Here is a 27,959-nt window from a genome sequence, read left to right on the forward strand (position 1 = left end):
CCCTTCAGTTGGCATTCTTACACTAGTCACCATTTAATATCCATTAGCAGCTATGAATAAGTAATTTTAGTGCAAAACACTGTGTACAATAGTGTTTCAATATCTGGGTAAAAAGAAAGCAGGCTATTGTTTTGTTTCTATCAACACCTTTTTGGTTGGCGTTCTTAGAAAGTCGAGTGTAGAACTGCGATAACCGCAATGATGTAGAAATCCCACAGCACTCACCAAAAAGACTGACCCCACGTGGCGCTTAATAGCAGGTGGTTGATAATTAGTACAGTCGCTGTTAAGGCGCCAAGGAGTAAGATAAACCCAGCGCTGTAGTGAGGTTATACGAACCAAAAAACAGCTGTTTTATCAGCAGTACGGTGCTAAAAGATGTATAATTTGTCCTCTTTGAGAATATCATATACAGGTGTATTCTGAAAGGTTCTTCACTGTCCGCTTTAAGAATATCATATACAGGTATATTTTGAAAGGTTCTTCAATGTCCTGTTTTAGAAAATCATATACAGGTGTATTCTAAAAGGTTCTTCACTGTCATGTTTGAGAATATCATATACAGGTATATTCTGAAAGGTTCTTCACTGACCTGTTTGAGAATATCATATACAAGTGTATTCTGAAAGGTACTTCATTGTCCTGTTTGAGAATATCATATACAGATGTATTCTGAAATGTTCTTCACTATAAACCGTTCAAAGCACATACAACATCATGAGTTCAGCAGTTAGTACATAGTTTGTTCAAATAGCATATATTTTACACTATTCCTCTGTTCAGTAACCTACCGGGAGGCGAGTCAAGCAGCACTACCGCGGGACCGGCTCAGGGAAAAGAAAAATGTGGTCACTTCTAACTAGGAGTTTTGAAAATTGCACCAATGGTTCGTGAGAACTGAAAGTAAACTCAGGGGAGGGGATAAAAATAAAAGGGTGTGATGGGATTTGAGAGGAGAAAAATGGGAAGGAAAGAAAGAATCCAGGAAGAGGAGAGCAGAAAGGCAAGAGAAACCAGCAGAAAAAGTATCAGCCACTTATTGATTATACTAGGTAGTTTTCTAAGACTAGAAAATAAAAAATACAGGAGGAGAGAGGGTATTTAAGGTCTGCAGTAGGCTGCTGATTCACACACACGGAAAGGGCAGGCCAACATATATAAGTAGTAATAGGTAATTAAAACTAGTGTAAGGCTACATACATTCACAGAAATTAGTTTTGGGGAGTCCTTGCAGAAGTTCTTTTCTATTTGGCCCAGGCTAGCAGGCAAACATATCCAGGAAAAAGCTTCAGAGGTTTTGCAGGAGGAAGTCCTTAAATTCTAGAGGCTGGGAGGGACCTTCAGGAGTGGAGTAATTCACGGAAATTAGTTTTGGGGAGTCCTTGCAGAAGTTATTTTCTATTTGGCCCAGGCTAGCAGGCAAAAATATCCAGGAAAAAGCCTCAGTGGTTTTGCAGGAGGAAGTGCACAGTGTATAGCAAGAGGTTCCCCGGTTCGATTCTTGGGTGAGGTGCCATCTGAGCAGAGTCTGCATGTCTTCCTGTGTTTATGTGGATTTTCTCTGGGTACTCCAGATTCCTGTTACTTTCCAAAGGTATGCAGTAGGTGGACTGGACCTCTAAACTGTCCATATATCTGAGTGTGTGATGTAGAAGAACTACTAAGGCAGGGCTAGCCACCCGGAGGTGTAAACCTTGGCTCTAGATGATTGTTACTGTTAAAGTGACACCCCGACTCCATCTGCAAAAATGGAAAAAGGTGGTTATGGATGGATGGCTGGATGAAGCTGGGTCTGAAAGGTCTTTGCCATCTTTAGGTAACACAGCCACCACAGCTTTTTTTTTCCAAGATGTTGGTGCGTCCCGTCCTTTTAAAATATTGTTAAACAAAACCCTCCAGATCTTTATCACTTTCTTCCCTCCTAATTTCCAAACTTCCACAGGAATACCACTTATTCCTGGAGACTTTCCTGAAGATTGATTATATATCACTGTTTTTATCTTATGACATCCTATCTTAAACGTTAGTTGTTGATCCTCATCTGCCTCTAACGTTGACATAATTAAGTCATCCACAAATGTTTCCATCTGTACACTTTTGTGACTTCCAAATTTTTCTGCTTTATAAAAATTCCATAAAATTTCTGGAATAGCTCTAAAACCTCTACATTATCTCTGGTTATTTTTCTTGTTATAGGTTCCTAAATTTGGCAACAACCCTTTCAATGTTTTGTTGCCTAAGTTGTAGTGCTAAAACTTTTTGAGTTGCTTAACTGCAGTATTTCTAAACTCATGCATATTATCCAGATATTCCCTTATTTTCTCTATAGCACTCTGCATTTTTTCCTCTTGCTCTATGAGATTTCCTTTATTCTGCAATATTTTAACCTTTGTCAGCCCATCTAAGTAATTTCTATTATTTCTTAACGATATCTCTTTCTCTTTTATTTCAACCCTATTTTTAAACTCCGTATTCATTTTATTCCAGTCACTTGTTATAACTTCTGTAGAGATTTATATCTTCCCTAATAACTCTCAAATCATTTCCTTTACCCATTCTGTAAATTATTCTGTTTTTAACAGATAGATGGAGAAGTGCCAGTGTCTTATTTTTTACTTCATTGCCTTGCATTTTTATCTTAGTTTTTATTGGTGCATGATCAAAAATAGTTATTGGATAGATGTAGAAACTTTCAATTATGTGCACATATTCCTCTGGGATATAATTTTTGTCTGGTCTAGCCCAGTTATTGTTCCATGGGGAATAATATGTAAATTCTGTCCGAGTTCCTATGACTGAATTCACATATTCTGTACCAAATATTTTCATAAATTTCTTCAGAAATCTACCATCTTTTGTTATATTGCCCCTTCTAAGTCCCCCGATACAGCTTCACTATTGCAAATCAAATTCCAGTCCCTATCTATAAATAATATTCCTTTCTGAAAGCTGCTCATTTCTCCCAAAATTTTATTAAGCTCCATAATAGCAGTTTTTGGTGGAATATAAAGACATGCCATTGCAATCCTCCTCCCTTGCCAGTAGCCTGTTGCTACCACAAATCTACCATTATGTCTTTTTTCCTCATCTGTTACTGCTGGAGCCCCTTTATCAATTAGTATATTTACTCCGCTTTTCCTCTGTCCCTGATATTCTGCTGAATATCCATTCTGAAATTTTCCCTTTGTCATATTCACATGCCCATTTCTTTCCAAAAGTGCCTCCTGCAGCAATGTTGTTTGCACTCTACATTTCTTAATATAATTCAGTACTATTTCCATTTTATCTATACCTGTAAGGCCACTCACATTCCAGGATAATATGGACAGCATAGTCATCATGATAAAAAGCTATTGTTCCCACCTATTACATGTGATAATTTTTATTTTTTAATGTGTATTTCCAGCTTTTGCGTCGCCTGCATATACTAATTTTTGGCAGGCTGATCTTTTACAGCTGTTTCTTCTGGTCTCTATTTGAACCTATGTCGTGTTTTTCTAGACTTTTTGTTTTAATGAAAACTATCAAACAAAAAACTAAATTAAAAAAACACCCGATCTTCTATTAACTTGGAACAAACACAAAAAACTATGTACATCTTCAAAAAATGAAGTTTAACACTCCATAAGGGAACAATTGCACCAAACTGACAGCAGCACCTACAGGCATTGTCTAAAGTTTAGGTTACCATGCTAAACTGCATGCTACAGACTGTGCTCCTACTTACACTGATTGCTTATTCTTCTTTTCTTCTCTCTCTTCCCCACCCAGATATGAAAAACAACTTGTATCCTTTTAGAAAACAGTAACCTTTAGTCCCAAGAAAAAGTGCACTTGCTATCTCTAAATAAAACTAAGTAGTTCACTGTTGTATTAAATGCATTAATGTATTAAGGTTGCTAGGGAGACAGCTCTCACTTCCCATAATTTCAAACTTTATTTTTCACTGAACTTCTTATCATTGTACCTTTAAATTTTGCATTTCCCTTTGCAAAGCATGAACAAAACTCTCAAGATTAATTGCTGGCACTTGCAGACAGCTCATAGTTGGCACTGAATCATTGTAAATTTCACTCAGAATAGAATGTACAAAGGCCTTCAGATACAGACTTCTTAACTCTTAAAATGTTTGTTAATGGAAAAATAAGAAAACAAGGTAATATCTTTGTAGAGTTGGCCTTCTGCCACAGTTTTATCAGGATCAACTGTTTCTGCTGATATGATTGCATCTTTACTAATACAGGTATTGGCTGCTTTCTCATGTGCCCTTTCAGATAACAAATCCAGTCCATTTGCTTAATTGTGCTTTCATAAAGTTAATACAGTCTATTATTTCCAGTTTCTCTTGTACAGCAGAAAATATCAGGTTTTCTCTGCACAGTCTGTTTTCTAACTCTACCATTCTTGAAACCACTCTTCTTGAGAAGTCTCATACTTAACCAGCCTTTTCTTCATTTTATTCTGTGACTTTTGCAGTTTTGTCAGTTCATCTGAATAGCTAGTTAAAGCTTCTTCTATTTTTCCAGTCTTTTGCTATTTGAGTTGATATACTCCTTCATTGTTTCATTTATTTTAATCGCCTGTGAGTACAAGATTTATTTTTTCTTCTAAATTACTGGAAACTATCTCTTGTACCGAAGCTGAATTTTGGACTGATTTTTTTCTGAACAGCTGCAGAATTCTTCCCAGCCAGTGTTTTCTCTTCACCTTTTTTGTTGATTTTCTTTAAAGTTCTCTGAATGTCTTCTTTGCTGGCATCCAGGCAGTGTACTTATTAGATAGTAATTGAATTTTACTCAAGCTAACAACATTACTGGCTCGTATTTCTCAATTTTCTTTTCACACTGGAAGATCTAAGCTTAGATTAAGATGCTGATCAGTGTTCGTATCCATCTTGGAAAGCTGTGCTTATTGACTCTCGTAGTTTTTTGTGATGATGGTGATGGTCAAACTGAAGACATAATGGCTAAGAGAAAGCTGATATGATTTCTTAATATTCATTGAGTATATCTTAATAAACAGTATGGTCTACGACTGCCGTAGTTAGGTTATGATACTGAAAAGAAGCAAAAAGGCTATTGGCCAGTTTGAAGTTTGTGATTTTGACTGCTGTATGGTAAACTGTGTGATTTAATTATCTATGGATGTGCAGTGGCTTAAAGATAAATGGAGAGGTTTATGTCATCTTCATGTTCACACCAAATTATTGTTAATAGTTTGGACTGTGTTTTGAATTTTGAAAGGGGAATATAATTTCTGTGTACTTTTTATTCGTAGCACAAAGATAAATCAATTTCCATTTAGGAGTGTACAGAACATGAAGCATATAAAATAAGAATTTATACAGAAAAGAAGAAGACAGAACTAAACTGTCTTATTATGCACTGGCTTATAACAGGTAGTACAAACATCTTTGTAAACTAAAGCTATACACACTAAAAGGGGGGGGGGGTATAATTTGTTGTTTGGTCTTTAATATAGTGTAATTTCTTCACATGAAGTATATAAAGACATGATTTCTGTAGTCATCCCATGGTGGCAGTGTTAAATAAGGGAATATGAAATAGGGGCAGACAATATGTTTTAGAGGTGGGTGCTGCTGGGGAGGCATTAAGTTGTAAGACTTTTCTGGTTTATCTACAGCAAAGAATTAGATTATATTTTTCTTAATATACAGATTGGTTTAACTTGGAGGGGTGGATCTGTTATAACACTGTTATATTGTAGGTTTAAAGTAGAGACAATTATGTCTGTGATGGCTGGAAAATTCTTGGTAAGTTTTTGTTAGAATATGGGCTGACCTTTGTATACCATTGAATTTTGGGTATATTGCTTATTGACCACAGTCATTACCATTGTTTAGAATCAGTACAGGTATGATTCTTTACTATTTTTAAACTATTGCATTCTAACCTGTCCTGTTATGGCAAACAAGTTTGACCTTGTTGCTCTGTAGTACCCTATTATATCTTCTCAGATAATGTCCTTAACTCTCCAGAGACCACCCTCTTTATACTTAGATATAATTGGCACATCTGATGTATATTCAGTGTGGCTGTCATCACCTTGGGGTCTATAGAGTATTTTATTGCAACCCATTCATAGCTATAGAAATACATCAGAACATCTTAATGTGATTTTGCCAAAGATAGAAACATGCAGAAAAAGGCATACAATTGATGCTTGAGGCAGTTGGAGGCAGTGTCATTGCATTACACCATCTGAGATGAATGACAGTTATTATATAGCAGAGTGTGTGCCAGCAGCTGACCACAGCATGATCAGCTGTAGTGGTGGACAACACCATGAGTGAATGGGCTATTTCACAGGCATCTGCTTTTACATCTACAGCATTTGTTTAGGTGCCCAAATATGGACTCAGAACTGCCATTTGCTGCCTAGAAGAGGGATGTGTGTGAACAGATACCTTGGTTATCTGTAGCAGATCATCTTGTCTAGGAATGGACAGAACTCCTGATATGACATACAGTTCTCAAAAAATGGCCCAGCTGCATGTCAGTGTTGGTGATATGTGAAGACTGAGTCTGTCTGCTGCCCCTCAGGCATCTAGGATGCTATTTTGCAACACATAGAGTATATGTAGCAGATACAGGTTGTGCTGAACTGGCAGAAGCTCTTTCTGAAACATGGGCCTCTTACTGATTGTGCTGAATAGACACAAGCTGTCTGTGCAGAGTATGCCTGTTTATATGGATACTTGCAAGCCATAGTGCATCACAAAGAGCCGTGACTGCATATCTTGCTGCACTGACCCATCCACATTGGGTATCTTCTTTGACATGATGAGTTGGTGTCCATTCTGCTGATGTCAGCCCAGTATATACCATGTCACCTTCCACTCCACATGGTGCCATGGGAAGATGCAAAGGTTTGTCTCAAATAAATAATTTGTGTCAAAAAGATGGTCTGAAACTAAATGCCAAAATATGCATTTTTGTATCCTTTGGGAAGTCATCTACCCCAGGGAACAACCACATTGAACTTTTGACCACCATGTATTTATTGTTATAAGAAAGTCCTTCTATATTGCATAGCTTATAAACAAAGGGAGTATCTATAGATTATCTATAGATCTAGGCATGTCATTGTCCCCCTTTACTCTGCCCTCATTAGCCAGTCATTGAATGTAATGCCCCCTTTTGGCATGTATCTGTCCAGCCAGACACATGCAACAAGTGGAACTCCCACAGAAATACCTTACTATAAGTTTCCAAGGCTTAAACAACATGTCCTGCATAGGCTGACTCAAAGCCCTTTCACTGTACTCAGTATCCTACAGACTGCTAAGAGGTGACCTGTGTCTGGCATCTAACCTATTACTGATGGATTTACTGCACATCAGCAAGTCGAATGGTATCGGAAATACTTTGTCTGGGGGTCTAAACCTCTTCTGCAACATCAAAAGAATGGTTTGGAGAGACAGGTATATTTCACAGAGACTACCTTTGCTATCCCTGTTCATTTTCAAGTGCAACTTAGATGTATGGATGGGAAACAGAAACTTTATGCCAGGACTGCTCCCTGTACGCCTAATGGACAGATGCAACTCCTAAGTGCTTTATCCCATACATGGGTCCCCTCAAATTATCTGTGATCTGATCCCAGTTATTCTCATTGTGGTAATATGTATTATTATAGAGTAGACCATGGGATGGTTAAGGCCAATATATAACCAAATGGAAAAGGTTATTTTATTTCAAATGCAAAAAGAGTAACTGGCTAGGCTTAAAATAGCCACAAGAGCAGCTAGTCTAGCACGTACATATGAACCTAAGTGTTGTAAGTGTTTACAAACTAAACAACAGGATCCCAGTAGTCAACAAAATAAACGAATTCACCAACAAGTTAGCGAAAACCACCAGGAGTCAGGAAACTATGCTGAAACAGCGTAGATTTATTGATAAAAACAACAAAGGTTAAGCGCTTTCCACAGTATAAAACTGTCTTCATCAGAACTGTTCTGATGAAGACAGTTTTATACTGTGGAAAGCGCTTAACCTTTGTTGTTTTTATCAATAAATCTACGCTGTTTCAGCATAGTTTCCTGACTCCTGGTGGTTTTCTCTAACTTGTTGGTGAATTCGTTTATTTTGTTGTAAGTGTTTGTTATTTGGCAGCTGTGTGATAGGCATTTTAAGAATCATTGCTGCATTGCGATGAAAATACTTGGAGCCAGATATCAGTTTTTTGGACAACTTTAGAGAAGATGGGAAATGAGTATCTACAGCTCACCCATAGGGGGCTCCCAAATGGTTACCATGCTGCTTTACTGTTAAGGGTGGGGGCCCAAAATCTGAAAAATCAGGGACCAGTATTGGGAGGAACACGCACTGCAGCTACCCAAGATGGTTTTATTGACACTTGTCTGCACATGAGAGAGAGTGCACATGTGCAGGGGAGTATTGGTGGTCATTGCAGTGATGAAAGTGTGTATTTCATGACTGGGGGCTGGGTTAGGGCTTAATGTAAAAAACATCCTCAGTTCTGGTATGACAGCAAGAACACAAAGCAACCCTTAATGGCTGCCTAAATGATGCCCACCCTCCAGAGAGCTGTTGTATGGTGTGTTTTGCAGAGACCTCCACCACTGGGGAACAAATGGGCTTGAGCCCAATTGGGAGAGGATTAAAGGCCTGGTGATCAGTAGAAATTGGGGAAAAAAGCATTAAAAAAGGATCTCCCCGTAGAAAATTTTCTGTAGGTTCTCTTGATTCATGTCCTTCCAAACATAATTGTTTCTGTGGCACTTACACCTTCCTGCTTGTTAAGTACTCACATCTGATGTTGTAATTTCTATTCATTCCTCAACAGATCTGATTCAGATGTTTCTTCCATATCATAGAATACTTGAACTCTCCCTTTAACCATAATGCCCCACCAACCTAACATACCTTGGATCTAGTTTGCTGCCATTGCGAACAGACGTAGATTGCAAGCTCTAGAGCTTTGGGTTAAAAATTATTTTCACTTATCTTCACCTTCCAGTAAGTATAACTTTCTTTATTTCCCTTTTCATTGTCACCCACACAGGGTGTGTATATTGTCCTAAACATCTAGTTGTTGTCTGAGAGATCTGCAAGGGCTTCAACTCCCGAGCTTTAATTGACAGGAAGAACAGATTGATACTCAGAGGTCTAGCCCCTTCTAAGCATTCCTGTATAGTTTCTGGGGCTCAGCCCCCCCCCCCCCAAGTAACAAGACAAAAAGGAAGATTCTGTTGCCAGGGATTCTCCCAAGATATCTCCGGATTGCCCTTCTACTTCGACGTCAACTTCAGATCCATCTTCTGAGCCATTGGCTAAACTTTCAAGAAAGTCATATTTGACTGTTTCAGATTTAAAACTTAGATCTAAAAGATGTCCTGGGATCCAGTCTCCAATTTTACTCTCTGAGCCTGTTACTTCCTGATTGCCTTCACCGTAATTTGAACAGTCACCTCAGTGTCATTCGAGGCCTTCTTCAACAGCATCCTGTCTTCAATCATCCAGGAGCAGATGTGCATAGGATGATGAGGAAGTTTCTTAGGATGCAATTTCAAATGGGAGTTCTTTCAGCTCCGACCCCATCAGGTCCTGAGAGCCTCCACAGAGCCACACTACCTATTGTATCTCCTTCTCTGATCTGTACTTCAGTTTTGGATCCATCAGATCAGAAAGCCATGGGCACTTCTTCCTCAGATCCAAAGTTCATGGTGTCTTCAATTCCAGTGGTTTCTCTGAGTGGTCCAGCACTGAGTACCTTGAAGCAGGACAGCTCTCAGTGCCGAAGCATGGGTGCCGGCTTCAGGGTGCTGGAGTCTACTCCAAACTTGCCAGAGTTGTCTCTTTCCTTCGGAGCATCGGTGTTAGATAGCTCAGTTCCAACACTCTCTTTGGTTGGGATACTTGCATGATGACTGGCACAAGTAGTCTGTGAAAGTCTTTTGTCAAATTCGTCAGTTTCTGCCTCCCCCTAGTTGTTCTGCTTTTGATGTAGTGTAGAGAATGTTCTCTGTGCTTAAGATTACACAACCCTGTCCTCCTCGGATCAGACTTCCTTGTCTCATTTGATTTTTTCTCAAGTGCCTCATTCATCCATTCCACCAACCCAAGCCAGTCTCCAGTCTACCCATGAGGGTATCATTAATCTGTTCTGATACCTCCCCAGAGCACCCTACCAAGGAGGTCCCTCAGAAGAGAATGTGCGAGAGGAGGCACTTAGACCCTTCACAAGAGTCTGTCACTGAGGACACTGATTTTGATGAGGGGGAAGGGTCCCCCAGATCACCACGTAATGATGTCTCCTTCAGAGACATCTTTGAACTCCTTAAACAGTGGGGTGGTGGGTCCCCCAATAACCCTTCTCAAGAGGAATCAGTATTTCTGGAGGCTTTCGGGTCTGGCCCGTTTACCTACCGGGTGACTCCTCCCGCCAGTGAGCTTGTTGATTTGTTCTCTCTGCGGGCATGGAAGGAACCAGACACCATTGAGCTTATACCCAAGAAACCAGACAAAATCCTTGCACCACCAAAGGACCAACCACACTGGAGTAAAGGAGTACCTGCTGATTCCATGGTTGTTGCAGTGACCACAAGGAAGGAGCTAGCAGAACAGAGTTCCTCTGTCCACTCACCTAACAGGGAGTCTAGGGTACTGGACAGATTTGGGAAGTGTGTAAATGCTTTAGTGACTTTCACTCTTAGGTCACTCAGTTATTTGGCACATTTCACTAGTCTTCAGAGAGATTTGATCAAGATGCTTACCAAATCTCTCTCTTCGGGTCCTTATCTTTTGAGGAAAGGAATACCATTTCCTCACAGTTGGCTACCCTTCAATTTATTTCCAATTCGTCCATGAGGCTGATCTCTCATACTGCAGAAGGTACCTGACAAGCTGTGGGATCAGGCATTTCCATTAGGAGATGCACTTGTGTGACTTTGTGGAAACCTTCACATCTTCTTTTGTCAATGCACACTTTGACGGAACCTCGTTGTTAGGCCCAAAGTCAAAGACACACTCTCTAGATGTGAACAAGTAGGGAAGACTCTGTCTGTTGTGGGCGTACACTTTTCTACTCCTCAATGGTCATTTCCAAGGAGCCAACAAGGTGGTAGAAAGATGTGGTTCAAGAAACCTGAAGGTCCCTTTCAAGATGCATGTTGAGAGAGTTACCCCAGAGGCAAAGGGGGGATCTCAAATGGAAGATGCTACCCCAGTGGCAGAGGTGGTCCACACAATCAGGGATCTAGAGATTCCCTCTCAGACAGGTCCTATTAGTGCTGCTGAATGAAGGCCCAACTGCCTACCTCTGGAGGTAGTTGGGTGTCTTCTGTTCCTTAACCAGAGAGCATGGCTAGATATCGCAAAATATTCATGGATGCAGAGGATACAATCCAGAAGTTGTATCATACCGTTTTCCCAACCTCTGTCTTCAGTTCCAAAGAAAATCCCAGATGTTACACCCAGTCAGAGGGGAAGCAGCTTCCCTATACATAAAAAGCTGCTGTAAAAAAAGAGTCATCGAGGAGGTCCCACCAGACCAGAGAGAGAGAGACTCCAGAACTTATTCAAGATTCTTTTTAGTGCCAAAAAAGACAGGGGACTTGAGACCAGTTTTAGAGCTCAGCAAACTAAACCAACTGATTCAGTACACAAAGTTCTGGATGGTCACGGTTCAGTTCCTTCTGCCATTTCTGCACAAGGACGACTGGATATGCTCATTAGATTTTCAAGATGTGTACTATCACATCAAAATGAACAAGTGATCCAGAAGGTATGTATGCCAGTTCAACATGCTGCCCTTTAATCTCACCACAGCCCCCAGGGTGTTCACCAAGCATGTGACAGTCATAGCAGCTCACCTGAGACTGCTGAGATTCTGGGTGTTTCCATATCTGGATTACTAGCTCCTAACCGCTCCATCTAGACATCAACTGATACTCCAAGCCCCGGAATCCATGGCAGTGGATGACTCTTGTACCACTGGCCAGGTTTCATATGAGAATCTTTCAAAGGTCTCTTGCAATGCAGTGGACTATTCTACAACACCCATTACCCAGGCCAGTCAAAATAACTCAAGCTTGCAAGACTTACCTTCTCTGGTGGATCCACTCCAATCAAATACATGAAGGCTGCCCCTTTGTTCTCCCACAGTAACTATGGACACCTCCTGGCTCGGGGGGGGGGGGGCACTTCTTGGGAAGGACACTCCAAGTATGGCCAAAATGTATATCAGTGTTCTGGAGATAAGAGCTGTCCTTCTAGCATTGAGGCCTTCCAAGACACTCTCTTAACTGGGAATATTGTGGTTCAGACAGACAAGCAATATGTCAGTGGTCTGATACATCAACAAACAAGAGGGAACCAGATCTTACCCTCTTTATTGAGAAGCTATGAGAGTATGGCAATGGGAGATATCTTCTAATCACTTTCTGATAGCAACACACATCCCGGGGAAATCCAACATGATTGCAGACAAGTTAAGCAGGTCCATTCTGATGCCACATGAGTGGTTTCTCAATGTCAATGTGTCAGAGATGATTTTCCATCGATGCAGCCAACCATGCAGCAACTCTTTCACATCTCCCTTCAAAAATAAATGTAGCAAAATCTTTGCTTTGATCCCCCCATTGGGGGAGTCACTGAGAGATGCTGTACTTCACACTTGGCTCTCTGGTCTCCTTTATGCTTATTCCCCTTTACCCCTCATCCCCAAATTTCTCCAGAAAGCATCTCGATTGAAGAGCACAGTTATCCTTGTTGCCCCTTACTGGCCTCATCAGATCTGGTTTCCCTTACTTTGGCCTCATCTTGTACATCCACCCTGGATTCTGTATCCAACTCCAGACCTCTTGTCTCACCCAACAGGCATAAATCATCTAGACTTATCAGGCCTCACGTTTACCGCATGGTTTATCCAGTTCCCTTGATTGCTAGACAGCCCAGGCTCTCCTCCTCCTCTGTCCGTCACATTTTGTTATCTTCCCATAAAGTTTCCACTAGAAAAATTGACAAAAGTAAATAGAAAAGATTTGTTTTTTGGCCCCATGGCAAAACTTTTGATCCCTTTTCAGCACCAATTTAAAAGGTCCTTGACTTTGTAGCTACAATTTTTAGTGAGGGTTCTAGTTCCTCAGCATCAGAGTACAATTAGCAGCCATTTCCAACTTTCATATTGGAGTAAATAATTCTACCATAGTTTCCTCAAAGCTTTGCAAAGCCTTTCTCAGGGGAACCTACTTAGACTTCTTTAAAGGATCGTACTCCTCCTTGGAATTTAAATAGTGTTCTTCGGGTCTTGACTCAACCTCCCAAAGTTTTTGCCAAGGAAAATAGTTTTCTTAGTTGTTATCACTTTTGCCAGAAAAGTGTCTGAACTTCAAGTATTGTCTTCTAAACTTGCTTACTTAATTTTTCACAAGAATAGGGTTTCACTGTGAAACAGTCATTCCTTTTTGCCTAAGGTGGTGTCAGAATTTACTATTAATCAGGTCATCAGTCTTCTAGTCTTCTTTCCTAACTTTTTGAACAAAGGAGCATATATCTTCCATTTTGTGGATGTCCACAGACAGCTACATTTCTACCTTCACAAAACCAAAGACTTAAGAAAATCTGAGCAATTGTTTGTTTCTTTTTCTGATTCAAAACCAGGCAAACCGGTATCTGAAGTGCTGTTGGCCAAATTGTTAACTGATTGTATTACCTTTGTTTATGAAAAAGTGGGTTTTCCTTTACCAAAATCTCCAAAAGCCCATTCCACAAGGTCTGTGTTGACTTAGTCAGCTTTTATGTCTAGAACTTAATTAGATGATATTTGTACATCTGCAACTTGGAATAATCCTCATACCTTTATTGCTCATTACAAACTGGATCAGGTCTCTAGTGGAAGAGCAGCCTTTGGCTCACTGAGATTCAGGTAGCTGGGGACCTGGTCCCAACTAAGAGGAATGAATGAAAATGACAACATCAAATAAAAAAGTTACATATTCACCATAACATTCCATCTGTGTTGCCCATTTTCATTCTTCCTCAACCCCCGTCCTACCCCCCCTTCTACGTCTGGAAAGATCAAAGTGTTTTTTAGGAACCTCTGTCCTTGTTTGAGCTCCAGCTTCCATTCCTTTCTAACTCTACACTGCTGTGTCTACCATATAGGCAGCAAACTAGATCTGAAGTATGTTAGGTTGGTGGGGCATTATGGGTAAAGGGAGGAGCTCAAGAGTTCAAGTGTTCTGCAGTCTGGAAGAAGCAGCGGAGTCAGATACGAACCCAACTGCTGAGGAAGGATGAAAATAGACAACACAGATGGAGTGTTATGGTGAATACATAACGTTTTCTTTTTTATTTTTTATTACACTCCGTTGCTCCAAAATAATTCACATTTTTTTTCTGGGCTCTGCCATATAGTCAAACTGTTATTTCAGTCATTGTTACAGTTTTATAGTAAAAATTTGCCTAAACACTTTCACTTTGTTTTTCTGTAAAATGCAAAACAATTATTTTAGACGTTTTGTATCATCCACCTCATGACATCTGGGTCACAGAAGAAATAATCATTGTGGTCTTCGTTATTTAGCTGTAGATGACTGTACTTCAGCCTCTTTTTTCCTTACATTTGTATTGTAACTTATGGGAGATCTGGATTCCAATTTTAAGCTGAATCTTACTGCAGGGGGGAGTACCTGGTAAACCTGAACAAGTTTGCTGTGCTGCTTTCCTACATGTAGCAGATGAAAACCCATAAACTTACTCAGCTCAGTGTATTAGATAATAGGAAAAATGCACAATTGTAGTAAAAAAGTAAGTTTCAAACATATTGTGAGCCAAAGAAAACACTTCATTATATTAATTGTTTGCTTTTCAGTAGGAATCTAGTAGCTCAAGAAACTGGTAGCATGGCGTAACTGAGGCCTGAGAGCAGAGATAAAAAAAACCATGAGCCTTGTGCTTCACATGGCTCACTGATAAAGGAATTGTCTGTGGTATTCTGAGTGATCAAGTGAGATGAGAATTACTGAGACAGTCTGAATTAACACTGAAGAATGAAGCAACAATTTTATAAATAAAAATGCTGTGTGAAGTGTGCAAAGTAAAATCAGGCTCTGATTTTTGTGCTAAGCAGAGATTTCATACTAATAAATGCATTATAATGAAACATTATGCCACGTGTAAATCTGGGATGGCACAGGAACGCAAACGAGATCTTCAGTGTACACTCTAGGTGTAGATATAAAAATGAGAAAAGGCATCATCAAGCTTTTACATGGAAATGTAGATTATATGGTGATTTGACCTATGTAAATGTAGAAATAATGCAAAAATAAAAAATACTTGCTATGGAAACTTATGAAAGATTTAAAGCTAAAATATCCATGTGTTTACTTGAAATGCAAAAATAACTGCACTGTGAATGCTTTTAATAACCACAATAAAGCTTGCTATTCAGAAAAGCTAAAAAAATAAAAGGCGAAAATAATATTTTTGTGTCGGATACCATAGCTGAATGTGGCATTATTTCAGAAGCTGTGTTCAAAAACTCTAAGCTGTTTGGGACTCTCTGTGATGCTGCACATACTCTGTTGTCTTACTCTGGTCATAAATTAAAATGTTTATGGCAGAAATGCTGATGTGTGAATTCAAAAATAAAATTCTGACTATTGTCTCAGTATATTCTTTTCCAAACTGTTGTTAGTCATCCCCATATTCTTGGTCATAATTAGCGCATGAGAAAGTGGGTGTGATCGAAAGAGTTCATAGTGTGCAGTCACAGACATCTGCTGCTGCTGCTCATCACAGTGTTGAATCTAAGATTGCTGATGAAACTTAAATGCAAACCAGAGTTCATGATAATATGCAGTCATGTGAGTTAAATGCCTCTGAAGTTAAACAGCATGAGAAACAGATGTTGCTTAACAGTAGAAGGAAGCTTTTCATTGTAGATGAAAGATTTAGTGTGAAATGTATGTGAAGCCCAGTGGGTGTGTAAGGCTTGGTGAAATGAAATGTCAAGGATGTTCTCACGGTTAGGAAGTTAATGCAATTTCTGTTAAGTGTCTCAACAGTTTGTGCAAAGAATGAATGCATGTTTGAATCTGAATCCGAGAATATTGTTAGAGATGAGGCTGATTTACTTTGAGGGCTTACGTTATCTTCCTGGAATATATTGTATTAAAACTTCTAAAGCTGATCCCGCAATACATGCAAGCAATAACGCCCAACAGGGTGCGTGTTATTGCTGCATCGGGCCTCTACACCCCTGGAAGAGCGTAATTTCCACACTAACACACACCCTGGAAGCATTATTTCGCTTAGAGAATGGGCTGTCTGTAAAATTGTTGTGTTTTACTTAATTTTTTTTTATTACTATTTTTTTTTATGTATTTGTGATATAAAATAGTTTTTCTGCCTACTGTTTCAAACTTGCTGTAGTATATGTTAATTGTGTTGGTGGAAGCATTTTGCATCTAAAATATAACACTTTAAAAAAATATCCAGGTATTTATTTTTTGGTCTCTTACTCTTAAAACGCTTGGTTTGTTGCCAGTCATTGGAAATTGAAGTTAATAAATAATGACATACATTTGAGTTTCAGACTTTTCCTTCAGAAAATTTGTGCTAAAACACTTTTATTTAAGCAAGTTTCTAATTTTATAAGAGTAATATTTAAAATCTGTTCCTATTTTTGAGCCTGTGTTCCCCCTTTATTTTAGGCTTTAACCAGATTTCTTCAGCTGAAAGGTTCTGAGGTATGCAAACCTCTTTACTGCTGCTGTTGCCAGTGGTCGAGCTCACTCACTCACACACACACCTCTGCTTCAGAAAATGCGTGCTAACACAAATCCTAATATTCAAGTAACTGTGATTTTGTAACAGCAACATTTAAAATAGCAAACAAAAAAATATTATGCTATAGGTGCAGGTAAATTGCGCCTCCACTAATAAAGACAATCCAAGATAAAACACTTGTAGGCACCAAACCACAGCAGACAAAAACATAAAAACTTTATTCACAGGAATAAATAGGTGAGCGTTTTTACAGCCAAAGCTGCTTTAGCAGACTATGAATAATTCCATGCACTGATTTTTAAACCCATTTTACCCAATCTACCCACCCTAGTGATGGCTACCTGGGAACGTCATAATGTTCTAGGGTTGAATATGTGTGAACACATATATTTCTGTCATCTATTTGTGGATGACCTGTTTATGGTGTGGGGAGGGGGAGGGGATCTATTTAACTCCTTCCTAGATAAAATCAGCAAAAGCATTAGTTTCTTAAAATCCACTGCAAAAACTTCCTTTAACTCTATAGAATTCCTAGACGTTAAGATTACTAAAAAGGTACAATGTTTTTATCTGCTGTGGTTTGGTGCCTACCAGTATGTTATCTTGGAACATTTAAAATATGTTCCTATTTTGAGCTTTTGTACCCCCTTTATTTTAGGCTTATCCAGGTATCTTGAGCAAAAAGGTTGAGAGGTATGCAAACCTCTTAACTGCTGCTGCCAAGGATCTCTTAATCACTCTCACTCTTCACTCACTCTCTCTCACACACACACACACACACACACACACACACACACACACACACACACACACACACACACACACACACATTCTCTTCTGCTTTTATGCATGCATTCACTCATACACACAGACAGAAACATAAACACACACCACACACACACACACACACACACACACACACGCGCGCACACTTTTTTCTGTTTCATTTATTTTTTTTACACTGGCCAAACAGCAAAAGCACTGCTTAGTGAGAGTAAAATAATAGCTTGATCGATCTCAGTCTCTCTCATACATGCATGCACTTACACACACAGACATAAACACATACACACATGCTTTATTTTAATTTTTTTATTTTTTATTTTACACTCACTAAACTGCAATGTACAGGTCGCCAGTTCTCTAAGCTCCAGTAACACCTCCTATAGTTGTGAAAGATAAGATGAGAGCAATAACTAAAATGGAATCTTTAGGTGTTACCGTCACACAGACTGAATCTGAAGACTGGGGCAGTAGCATGGTAACTGTGGAAAATCCCCACAATATAAGAATTTGTAGTCATCAAGGCAAGGAGTTAAAAATGCTACCCATTGAAGACAGCAGCAGAAGTGGTTTTAAGCATATTTAATGATAACTATTTCTCAGTGCTAGAATCAAGCTAAAGCTTTTGACAAATAAAAGTAGATGAGACTAATGAAGCTGTGTACTTTTGCAAAATAACCTTTGGGCAGATGCAGATTGTTATATTTATATATTGTTGTTTTATTTACAGTTAACGATAAAGGCCAGCCCTGATTAGCTACTACAAAGGATACTACTTTTTTTTCAGGTTTAGACTCTGTCTTAATCTAAGGTTTTCCTTTTTAAATATCATTAAGCTTTTATTGTTATTAGAGAATGTCACAACTCATTTATACTCCCTGCTCCCTTTCTAGGGAATCTTCACTTGCTGCCCGTTTTGTATTTTTCTTTTAAAATACTTGCATCATCTTTCATCGCTCTCTCTCTCTCTCTCTATATATATATATATATATATATATATATATTTATATATATATAGAGAGAGAGAGATAGCACACACACACACACACACACACACACACACAGTCACACATTTCTTTTACTTTTTTTAATATTTTTTGCTCTTTATTTTGGCATAACTTTACTGGTGAGGGTAGTATACATACACATTTATTGTCAAGACATTGGATATAATATCATATATCTTGCTTAGTTGTATATTAGGAGATATGTTTGTCTACCATGACCATCCTTTCCTTTGAGGAATTATTGCTTGGAGAACTAAGGAGAGTGTGCAGCAGTGTGGGATTTATATGGGGGCCGGACACTTACCTATATGAGAAGCACACGGAAAATATGAGTAGAACTGAAATGTTATGATTTACTGTTAAATTCACCTCTCTTTAAAGATATGTTATTGTGAGTAAACTTAAACACAACTGTACTATAGACACATGCATACACAAACAAAACTAGTACAGACACACACACACACACACACACACACACACACACACACACACACACACACACACACATACACACACCATATATATATATACTGACATTTGGAGGCTGCAGTTATTAATAAGACAGTCTCTGGAGCCAGTGCCAGTTCTTATAATTAATATTTGATTTATTTACAGTAACAGATGAAATCAAACATTCTTCAACTTTAAACTTGGAGAATGGGGAAACCAAAATATACACAGTTTTGCAGTCGCTTGACATTTCAAGTTCAGTTCACATTTACAGGCTTCAGTTTGTAACATGTCTTTTTCCATATGTAGTAGAATTCTTTTCCATAAAATCTATAGCATTTACAAAATAAAAGTGCCTTGTAACCGCAGCATACTTAGTTCCATGTAAAAAATGCTTATTCTAACCTCTCCAAGTTTAAAACTATATACTTTCTTCCACAGGTCAGCTTCTTCTAGAGCCTATTCAGTTACACAATTCATCATCCAGGTGTCTCAGCTGAGACTTGTCTATCCCCTTCCATTGGGAATCTCACTTTCTTGAACTCCCCTGAGTTCTTAGCAGCTTCCAGCTGATTCCTTCCTTTCTGTAGGCCCTAGATACCACCCAGAGCACTTTCTGTGGTGAGAGCTCCAACTGTTGCCATTCTTTGCTTCTGCATCTGTCCTTTTACATACAGGTGAGTGTTGTTTCCTCCATTCATGGAACACCTGTGGAAGCCCCCTCCCAAAATGTTTAATAAACACTGTCCCACATACCATATATCTTTTTCCAGGTGGCACTATTTGTTTTATTACATTTGCATTTGTTTACTGGGAAAGTCCCAACTAACTTGGAAATACATTTATATATATATATATATATATATATATATATATATAGAGAGAGAGAGAGAGAGCGTGCGAGAGATACAGATATATATATATATATATATATATATATATATGTGTGTGTGTGTGTGTGTGTGTGTATATATATATATATATATATATATATATATATATAAAGATATAGAGATATAGATCTATAGATACAGGTATAGATATATAGTTTACAGCTGAACTTCTATAGAAATAAACTACACAGACATAATAGAACATTGTATAATGCTTATTCATAAGGTAAAGAACATAAATTTAGTTCCTGTGCCTGTTTTTTCAAACTTGCTGTAGCATATGCATTTGCAGTTGAAGAAGCTATTTTACATTCATAATATAAGTCATGTAAGTATTTAATGTCCAGACACACACACACACACACACACACACACACACACACACACACACACACACACACACACAGACTGACACGCATAGCTGTTATTATTTTTTTTAATTTTATGCTCATTAAACACCAGGCTTTATGTGTACATTTTCATCATATTTAAGAATAGGTTCATAGGTGTTTACTAGGCTAACAACCACAAGGACCTTTTTAAGCCTAGTCATGCATGCTGAATCTCTAACAAGTTGTGGTACCCTTTATAAGTGTAAGCAGGAGCTTGGAAAGTGAAACATTTACAAGCTGGGGACTGGGAAATGAACCGTTTACAGGTTCCCTCAGCCTGTGTCCATTAGAGACATAGGTACCAAGCCAGGGATGAATTTTCCTGTTCTCCAACCAGTTGCCAAAGTTACACTTGAATTGGTTTATGGATTAACTCTGCTTCACCTGGATAGGAAGCCTGTTCTAGAGAAGGGGTAGTCTCTGGGATACATACCTGTCTTTCCAGCAGGTCCTAGTTATATCACGTGCAAGGTTTAAGTCTTTAGAATGGGAAAGTCTGGTGCTGTTTGTTTTGCTGATATGCAGGAGATCCATCAGAGTGGTGTTTGACAATGCCCTGTATGCCAGGCATAGATCTCCCCTCAACAACCTGTAGGAGACAGATAACAGGGATAGGGCCCTGAGGCAGTCTGCATGAGACATTTTACTTACGCCCTGTATTCTTTTAGTGAGGAACCTATGTGGACATTCCATTTGTTGGATATGCCTGGTTAGGTACATACCAGGCAGGGCATTGTACTCAATGATAGGTTTGATGAATGCTGAATACGGTGGAACAATGACTTCCTTGGAACTAGATGCCATACCTTTGTTTATAAGTTGCACAACATAGAATGATTTCCTCACTACTGTAGACACATGATGGTCAAAGGCTAGATTACTGTCTATGTGTGTTCCCAAGTCCCTGACTACTGGGTCAACTCTAAGGGGTGTGTTGTCAATATGATAGTTACCTGGAGTGGATGACTTCCCGAAGGATACTGTTATGCATTTCTTGGCATTTAGTTTTAGTCTATGGCTCTGACACCTGTGTCAGCCCTTCCTGCAGATCAATTATGTTGGTGTGGGATTCAATGAACGCTCCTAATTTGCAGTCATTTACAGATTTAGTCAGCCAAACACCATTGACATTGGCCATGACTTCAGAGAAATAAATGCCAAAAAGGAGTGGTCCATGGATTGATCCCTGAGAGACTCCACTTGTGACTGGCCTCTTTGTAGAGGTGGACTCTCCAGTTTAACTTCCTGGGTCCTATTTGTCAACCAGTTGGCTATCCACCGGGTGACCTATTGGTTTGTACCTAACCTCTTGAATTTGTCAACAATGCCTGAGTAGGGTATTGTGTCAAATGCCTTGGCTAGGTCAAGGTAGGCAGTGTGAACAATTTTGTCCTCATCCATTGTTTTGATGACCTTCTCAAAGAAGTCCACCAGGATGAGTAAGCTTGACTTGCCCTTGATGAAACCAAACTGGGTTGGGTCCAGTGTCTGGAGTTTTACTATATCATTATTGATCATTTCCATGATTATTTCCATGGCTTTGCATATAAGATTAGTGAGACTTATGGCTCTGTAGATGGCCCCCCTGTGTGCAGAGGGATGACTGTTTCTTTTCTCCATTTGTGAGACACAAAACTTGTTTGGTGGCTGCATTTAAGTAGCAATTCCAGAGGACCTGATAGGTCATGTTTTATGCTGTTTAGAAGGCATCCTGTAATATCGTCTGGGCCCATCAATGCAATGTTTTTGGCTTTAGAGAGAGCATTAAGGACATGTTCCCTAGTTATAGCAGGGGGAGTTATATTTGATGGTATTTCCTGAGGGAAGGTTGAGGGGGAGAGTGGGGTAAAGTTGGAGCTGAATTTGTTGACCAGTATATTTGCTGTAACTTGTGGCTCAGTATAGATGGTTCCATTCACAATGAGCTCTGCGCACTATTGTGCATTGCCTTTGAGGTTGTGGACACAGCTAAAGAATGCCTTGTGGTTATCCTTGGTCTGGGAGACCAAATTTACCTCAAATTTTGCTTTGGTACAGTTTATTTTCCTTTGAGTTGTTTGTTTAGTTTGATGAGAGTGCTTTTATCCTGCTGGGTGCTGCTCCTCCTAATTTTGCCACAATTTTCTTCCTTCTGTTATATAGCCTATTGATTTTGTGATTCCACTCAGGTGGCTTGTTTTTTGAATTAATTATGTACTTCTTCCTGGTTAACATGCTTGTATAGGGTTTCTGTGAACAGTTCTGCATAGGCAGCTGTCTTCTCAGGGTTTATGGGGGCATCAGATTTTGCCAGGTTATCACTTAATAGCAGGAAGTTAGCCTTAGAGCAGTTCCTGAATATTCCAAGATTAGCTGGGGGTCCAGGTTTTATTTTTACTTCAAAGGAGACCATTTTGTGGTCCGACCTTACCAGAGAAGACATTACACTAGGGGTTGTACAGCACACTCCCATATTAGTGAGGACCAGATCCAGTATGGTTGCATCCCTGGTTGGTGTATTGGCAGTCTCGTCCAGGGAGTTTGTGTTTACAAAATCCAGGAATCTCCGTGCCTGTACATTTGGTGGCGTATAGGATTCCCAGTTAACAGTGGTGTAATTAAAGTTGCCCGTGAATATAGTATTCGGTTAGATGGTGAGTGTTTCCGATAAGTTTAAATACATGATATGGGTTTCCTGGGTCATAGAGGGGGACCTATAGCTTGCAAGGAAGTGGTATTGGATTTTGCCTATGGTAATTTGAACATGGAGTAGCACAAGTGCACTGCCTTGTTTGACCAGCCTTGAGGTGTATTTATTTTTGATGTAAATCAAGACACCTCCACTTTTAGTCCCTGTCTGTGCAGTAGATGGTCTAAATGTGTGGAAAGCATTATAATTTTGCACTGCCGGTGTGCTCTATGTGGCTTTAATCTATGTCTCAGTGACCGTACAAACATCAGCATTCTCTAGGATGAAGAGAGCTTCTAGGGAGTGGATTTTTTTGTTTAGATCCTAGCATTGAGCAGTAATACCTTTAGATTTGCTTGGTTTTGTTTGCTATGTAGGAAGTACTTTCAGTTTCTCATTGCCTAAAAAAGGCAATATGGGAGAAGAGAATGTTTTAGCTAATATTCGAAGGCTTAGAAGGGAGAGGTGCAGACCATCTCTGGCAAAGCAGCATGGTCTGTTGATCATCTCCTTCCATGCTGACAAATATTACACTCCACTTAGAAGGACACCAGAAACTAAGCTAATTACTGAAGTCATTCCTCTTTTGTTCGTATTGTGGCATCATTTATTTATTTATTTATTTTATATTTGTTTATCGGGGTGGTCTGACTGGGACAGAACCCATTTTCAGGGGAGGCCCGGGGAGAAAAGGTCCAGTCAATGCTTAACATAAAATTGTCACAGAATAATAATAAAATATTTTAACAGAATAATGATAAAAATTGTAACAGCAGAATATAAATATAAAACAGTAATCATACAGAACAAGGTATGAAACAGTAGATAAACTGCATTAAAAGAAACATCGCATAATATAACTTTTGTACACAAAAAACATAAGATTAGGTAGGAAGTCAAGTTAGCAAAAAGATTCACCTAAACATGGTTAGCGTAGTTAATAATACTTCAGTGGAGTAAAAAGCAGGTAAGAAGGAAATTATTTATAGAGGAGTAGTAGTAGTACAAAAAGATAGGTTAAGAGAGTTAAATACTCACAGCACAACTATACTAATTGCGGTTATGTTAGTGAATTAACCTGGAGTATTACATATGTATCCTTGGAGAAGGTAAAATGCTGCTCAGTGCTAAACTCATACCAGCTTGGGACACATATTCCAAGAGCTCCATGATGCCTCTCTTCATACAGTCTAGGGAGGTAAGTCTCAAGTCATTTACACCCACACGGACTATAACTGAGTCAGACTGGTACTTGTGGTCCAATGACCTGAGTGCATGCTTAATGTGGTGGAACCCAGCCCCTGATAAGCAACTGATCATGACTTTCTCCTTACTCAGCCTAGTGATAGGGACATCAGTGTGTCTCACAATGGAGTGTCCAATGACCAGAATTTTGGATTGTGTGGTGGCTTACCTTATGGGTTAGCAGTAGAGGCTCCATGAGATGTGACTGTATGTGTTGATGTGGGTGTTGTTTTGAAAGAGTGCATTTGGTGCTGCTGAACGTATTTGTTGTGTACTTCATATAGGAGGTCTTTGGGTTTCAGGAAGGTTACATTTAAATGCCTCAGCATATGTGGTTCTATATGTCTGCTCTGCATTGTGGGTGATGGGTGCAGATTCGTACTGCTGACAAAATTATCAACATTAGGAGTACTTTTATGTGAGAGCTTTGCCTCCAGTGACATTGTGTCAATACATCTCTCACATACCATATCAGTTTGTTTGAGAATTAACTGGTTGTCAGTAAACTCGAGGAAATTTCTACATTGCATTATGATGCCCATATCCACCAAACTGGTAACAGAGATAGTGGGAAAGTTTCCATCCATGGCAACAGACCGTTTTTATTGAATAATATAAAGCAATGTCAGAAGTATCTGGTTTGCAGCTCTAGGGACAGTGCTTGTCACTGCAAACTACTTGTCCTGTGTGCAAGTAGGTATTGGTGAAATTTCAATAATGCTTTTACAGGAAAAATGTCACTCAGGGTGTCTGTGTTTATATAGGGCACTGCCAAACATTTCAGGGGAAACTAACAGGTACACCCTGAAAATCTAAGGATGAAGTACTTAGACAGATATTCTGAAGTTAAAAACAAATCAAGCAGTACTTACTGAAAACAAAGAATTAGCTTGTCAAGAATGAGAAAAAAGGGGAGTCGAATGAATGGCTACTGCCTGGCTAGTGCTGGTCTTACCACACTCTGCTGGGATACAATGCTCCTTTGCTTCTTCTCTCACCAGAAGCAAAACATTAGCACCAATCCCAAGATGAGCCTATTTGATGATTCACAATCTTATCCCAGTTGATGCAAGGGTCAATCAGGAACATCAAGCACAGACACTCACTGCCCAACGAGAAGTAGTCAGGAATCAATGCATTCTGCTCCTTCTCTCACCAGGAGTAGAATATAAGCACATATTCCAAGCTGTCACCTATGAAACAGTTATTGATCAGCAGTCTCCAGGAAATAATGTCCCTGTGCTCCTTATCTCATAAGGAGAAAGCAGGAGCACTAATCCCAAGATGACTACTGAGAGGCAGAGTGTGGGCTCTTCAATAATTGGTGGCTTGCAATAGATGTTTCAGATTTTAAAGATAAGGTGGAAAAAGATGGTTACTATCCTAAGCACTGTAGTGTGCGCTAAGCAGTTAAATATGAAAGAGGGGGTAACTTAAGCTTTAGCTGTGTAAGTAGAGAGCCACTAATATTAAAAGAGATACATTGACAGGAGGTGGGAACTTTGTATTCTGGTTTTATGGAATAGAGTGGGATAGCCAATAAATTTAAATAGTTGAATGGGAGTGATTTCACAAAATGACAATGTTGTAATTATTCACAACAGCCAGTGAAAGGGGAGAGGGGAGGAGATATGTGGTCAAATTAACGTAAGGGGCAGACAACTAGAAAGAGAGAGAGAGAGAAGGATGTAGAATGATATATAAGTGTAGAAAATATATGTATAAATATAAATATATGTGTGTGTGTGCTAGTGAGGATGCAAGAAGGCTTCCTCCCAATATTTAATATTGCTTTTGCCATATTGAAGATTCAACCAGTTTGTTTCATCTAGTTGAAGTGTCAGTGAGTTTAGTACTGATAAAATAGAAAGGAAGCCATTAGACTATGTATATGTTAGTCATATATTACCATCATCATAATATAATCATTGTTATTAAGTAAAATTCTGAAATTTTCACTTGTCTGTTTGTGATGTTTTAACATCAGCTGTAAACGAAAGTGACAGTTTTATTCCTTTTATAAAGTTCTAGGTCTTATAATCCACCAGACCCACCCGGATACTTTGAAAGATATGTCTGGCCATTGTATATGAAAAACAAGCTGGAGATGGAACAACATTCACAGGGTTTAGGTAGGAAGCACTATAGTCTACTTTTTTCTCCTAGAAAATTACAGTAATGCTACTTTCAACACATTTAATTTAAATTAGTGTGTGTGTGTGTGTGTGTGTGTGTGTGTGTGTGTGTGTGTGTGTGTGTGTGTGTGTGTGTATATATATATATATATATATATATATATATATATAAAATATGCATTTACATTTTTTTATATCTTGCATGGAATTAAAACATATTGATTACCCAAAACTGAAAATAACTTCCTAATTAAAAAAATGAAATATAGCAATAAATAAATAAAATGCTGGAAATGTACTTTGCTTAAGTATAGGAACCACAGTCAGGCAGAGTATCATCACAATTTGATGCTCTTTGCTAATGGTGCATGCCATCTAGAATACTATATGTATTTTGCAATATTTGAATATCTGCTGCTGCTGAGTGCATTTCATGTCATACCATCCATTTGTTGATTCTTGTTGGTATACTTATGAAGTACTGCATATGTGAATGTGCCAGGCTTGTTCAAAGTAAACATCTCTAGCAGTTATGCAAGACTTGCATTCCAATCAGTCTTCTTGCCAGAAAGCTTTTTTGTAAACAGATGAGAAGGACTTATCTCTTTGTTTACATTAGACCCCTCCTCGTGCTGTATGGCGTAAGCAGTGAGCACCATATTTCCTCTCCATGTCTATCCACTGATAGTGGAGGCCTCACTGCTTGCTGTTGTTTTGCAGTACCTCTGCTTAATGTCTGTAGTTTGTATCCATAGGTGATGAATCAAGTAAAATCTTTAAAGTCCAAACAGGATGACTCGTCCGTTCCGGACGCCGGTTCTTTAGACACTACGGTGGATTTGGTTGATCCGGCTGAAGTTTCAACTGAGTCTCAGGGGGAGACGTTGGTTTTGCAAGATGTTGCCTCTCAGGAGTCAGGTCAAGCTGAGGGGGCCTCTCAGGTTACTGTTCTCCCTTCTTTGCCTAGGGTGGTTAGGCATTCTCCTTCTGTCTCTAAGGTGCCCTCCAAAGGCAGGCCTGGTTTGCCTTCCACAGGTGTCAGCCCTAGTTCTGCAGGTTCTGTGCCTAAAAAACATATGCTTAAAATGGCAGAAGATTTAATTACTTTAATCAGGGGTTCTATGCCCCCTCCTGATAAGAGGCCTAGGGTGGAGCCAGAAATGGAAAGTTTGGAGCAGGCTTCAGATTACTCAGAGTCTTCGGCTGAAGACATTCAGGATTTTCCTCCTTATTCTGATTCAGACGCAGAGGATTCCACTCCTTCTGCTTCTCCTCCAGAGGATTTTTCTTTTTCAGAAACCCTGCATTCCATGAGGGAGCATTTTAAATGGGAAGGTCAGGATTTCTCAGATTCCAGGAAGAGGCTTAGGGAATTTTTGTTTTTACCACAGCATAGGCCCTTGGCTATACCTCCTGTTTTGGATGTTGTTCAAGATGTTTTCTCTGAGGCTTCCCTTAATCCAGACTCTTTGCCTCCTGCGCCAGTTAAGCCAGATAGGTATTACAGAGTGCCTGAGGCTCATACATTTCTGTATAAAAGCCCTAGGGCCGATCCAGAAATTATTAGCCAGGGACCTAAGGGTGTCAGGGCTTCTGTTG

The 27,959-nt window shown here is 39.2% G+C and overlaps 1 protein-coding gene across 2 annotated transcripts in view; it reads left to right on the forward strand.

Moving 5' to 3' along the window:
* Positions 1-27,959, forward strand: part of NMRK1 (nicotinamide riboside kinase 1) — a 785,964-nt gene that overhangs the window by 640,944 nt on the left and 117,061 nt on the right. For both annotated transcript variants that reach the window (XM_044060845.1, XM_044060846.1), the window contains exon 8: positions 26,251-26,357. In XM_044060845.1, the coding sequence (XP_043916780.1) occupies positions 26,251-26,357 (107 nt within the window). The remainder of the gene's footprint in view (positions 1-26,250; positions 26,358-27,959) is intronic.

Source organism: Protopterus annectens, chromosome 2.part0 (genome assembly GCF_019279795.1).
Source record: "Protopterus annectens isolate FY-2018-M chromosome 2.part0, PAN1.0, whole genome shotgun sequence".
NCBI lineage: Eukaryota > Metazoa > Chordata > Ceratodontiformes > Protopteridae > Protopterus > Protopterus annectens.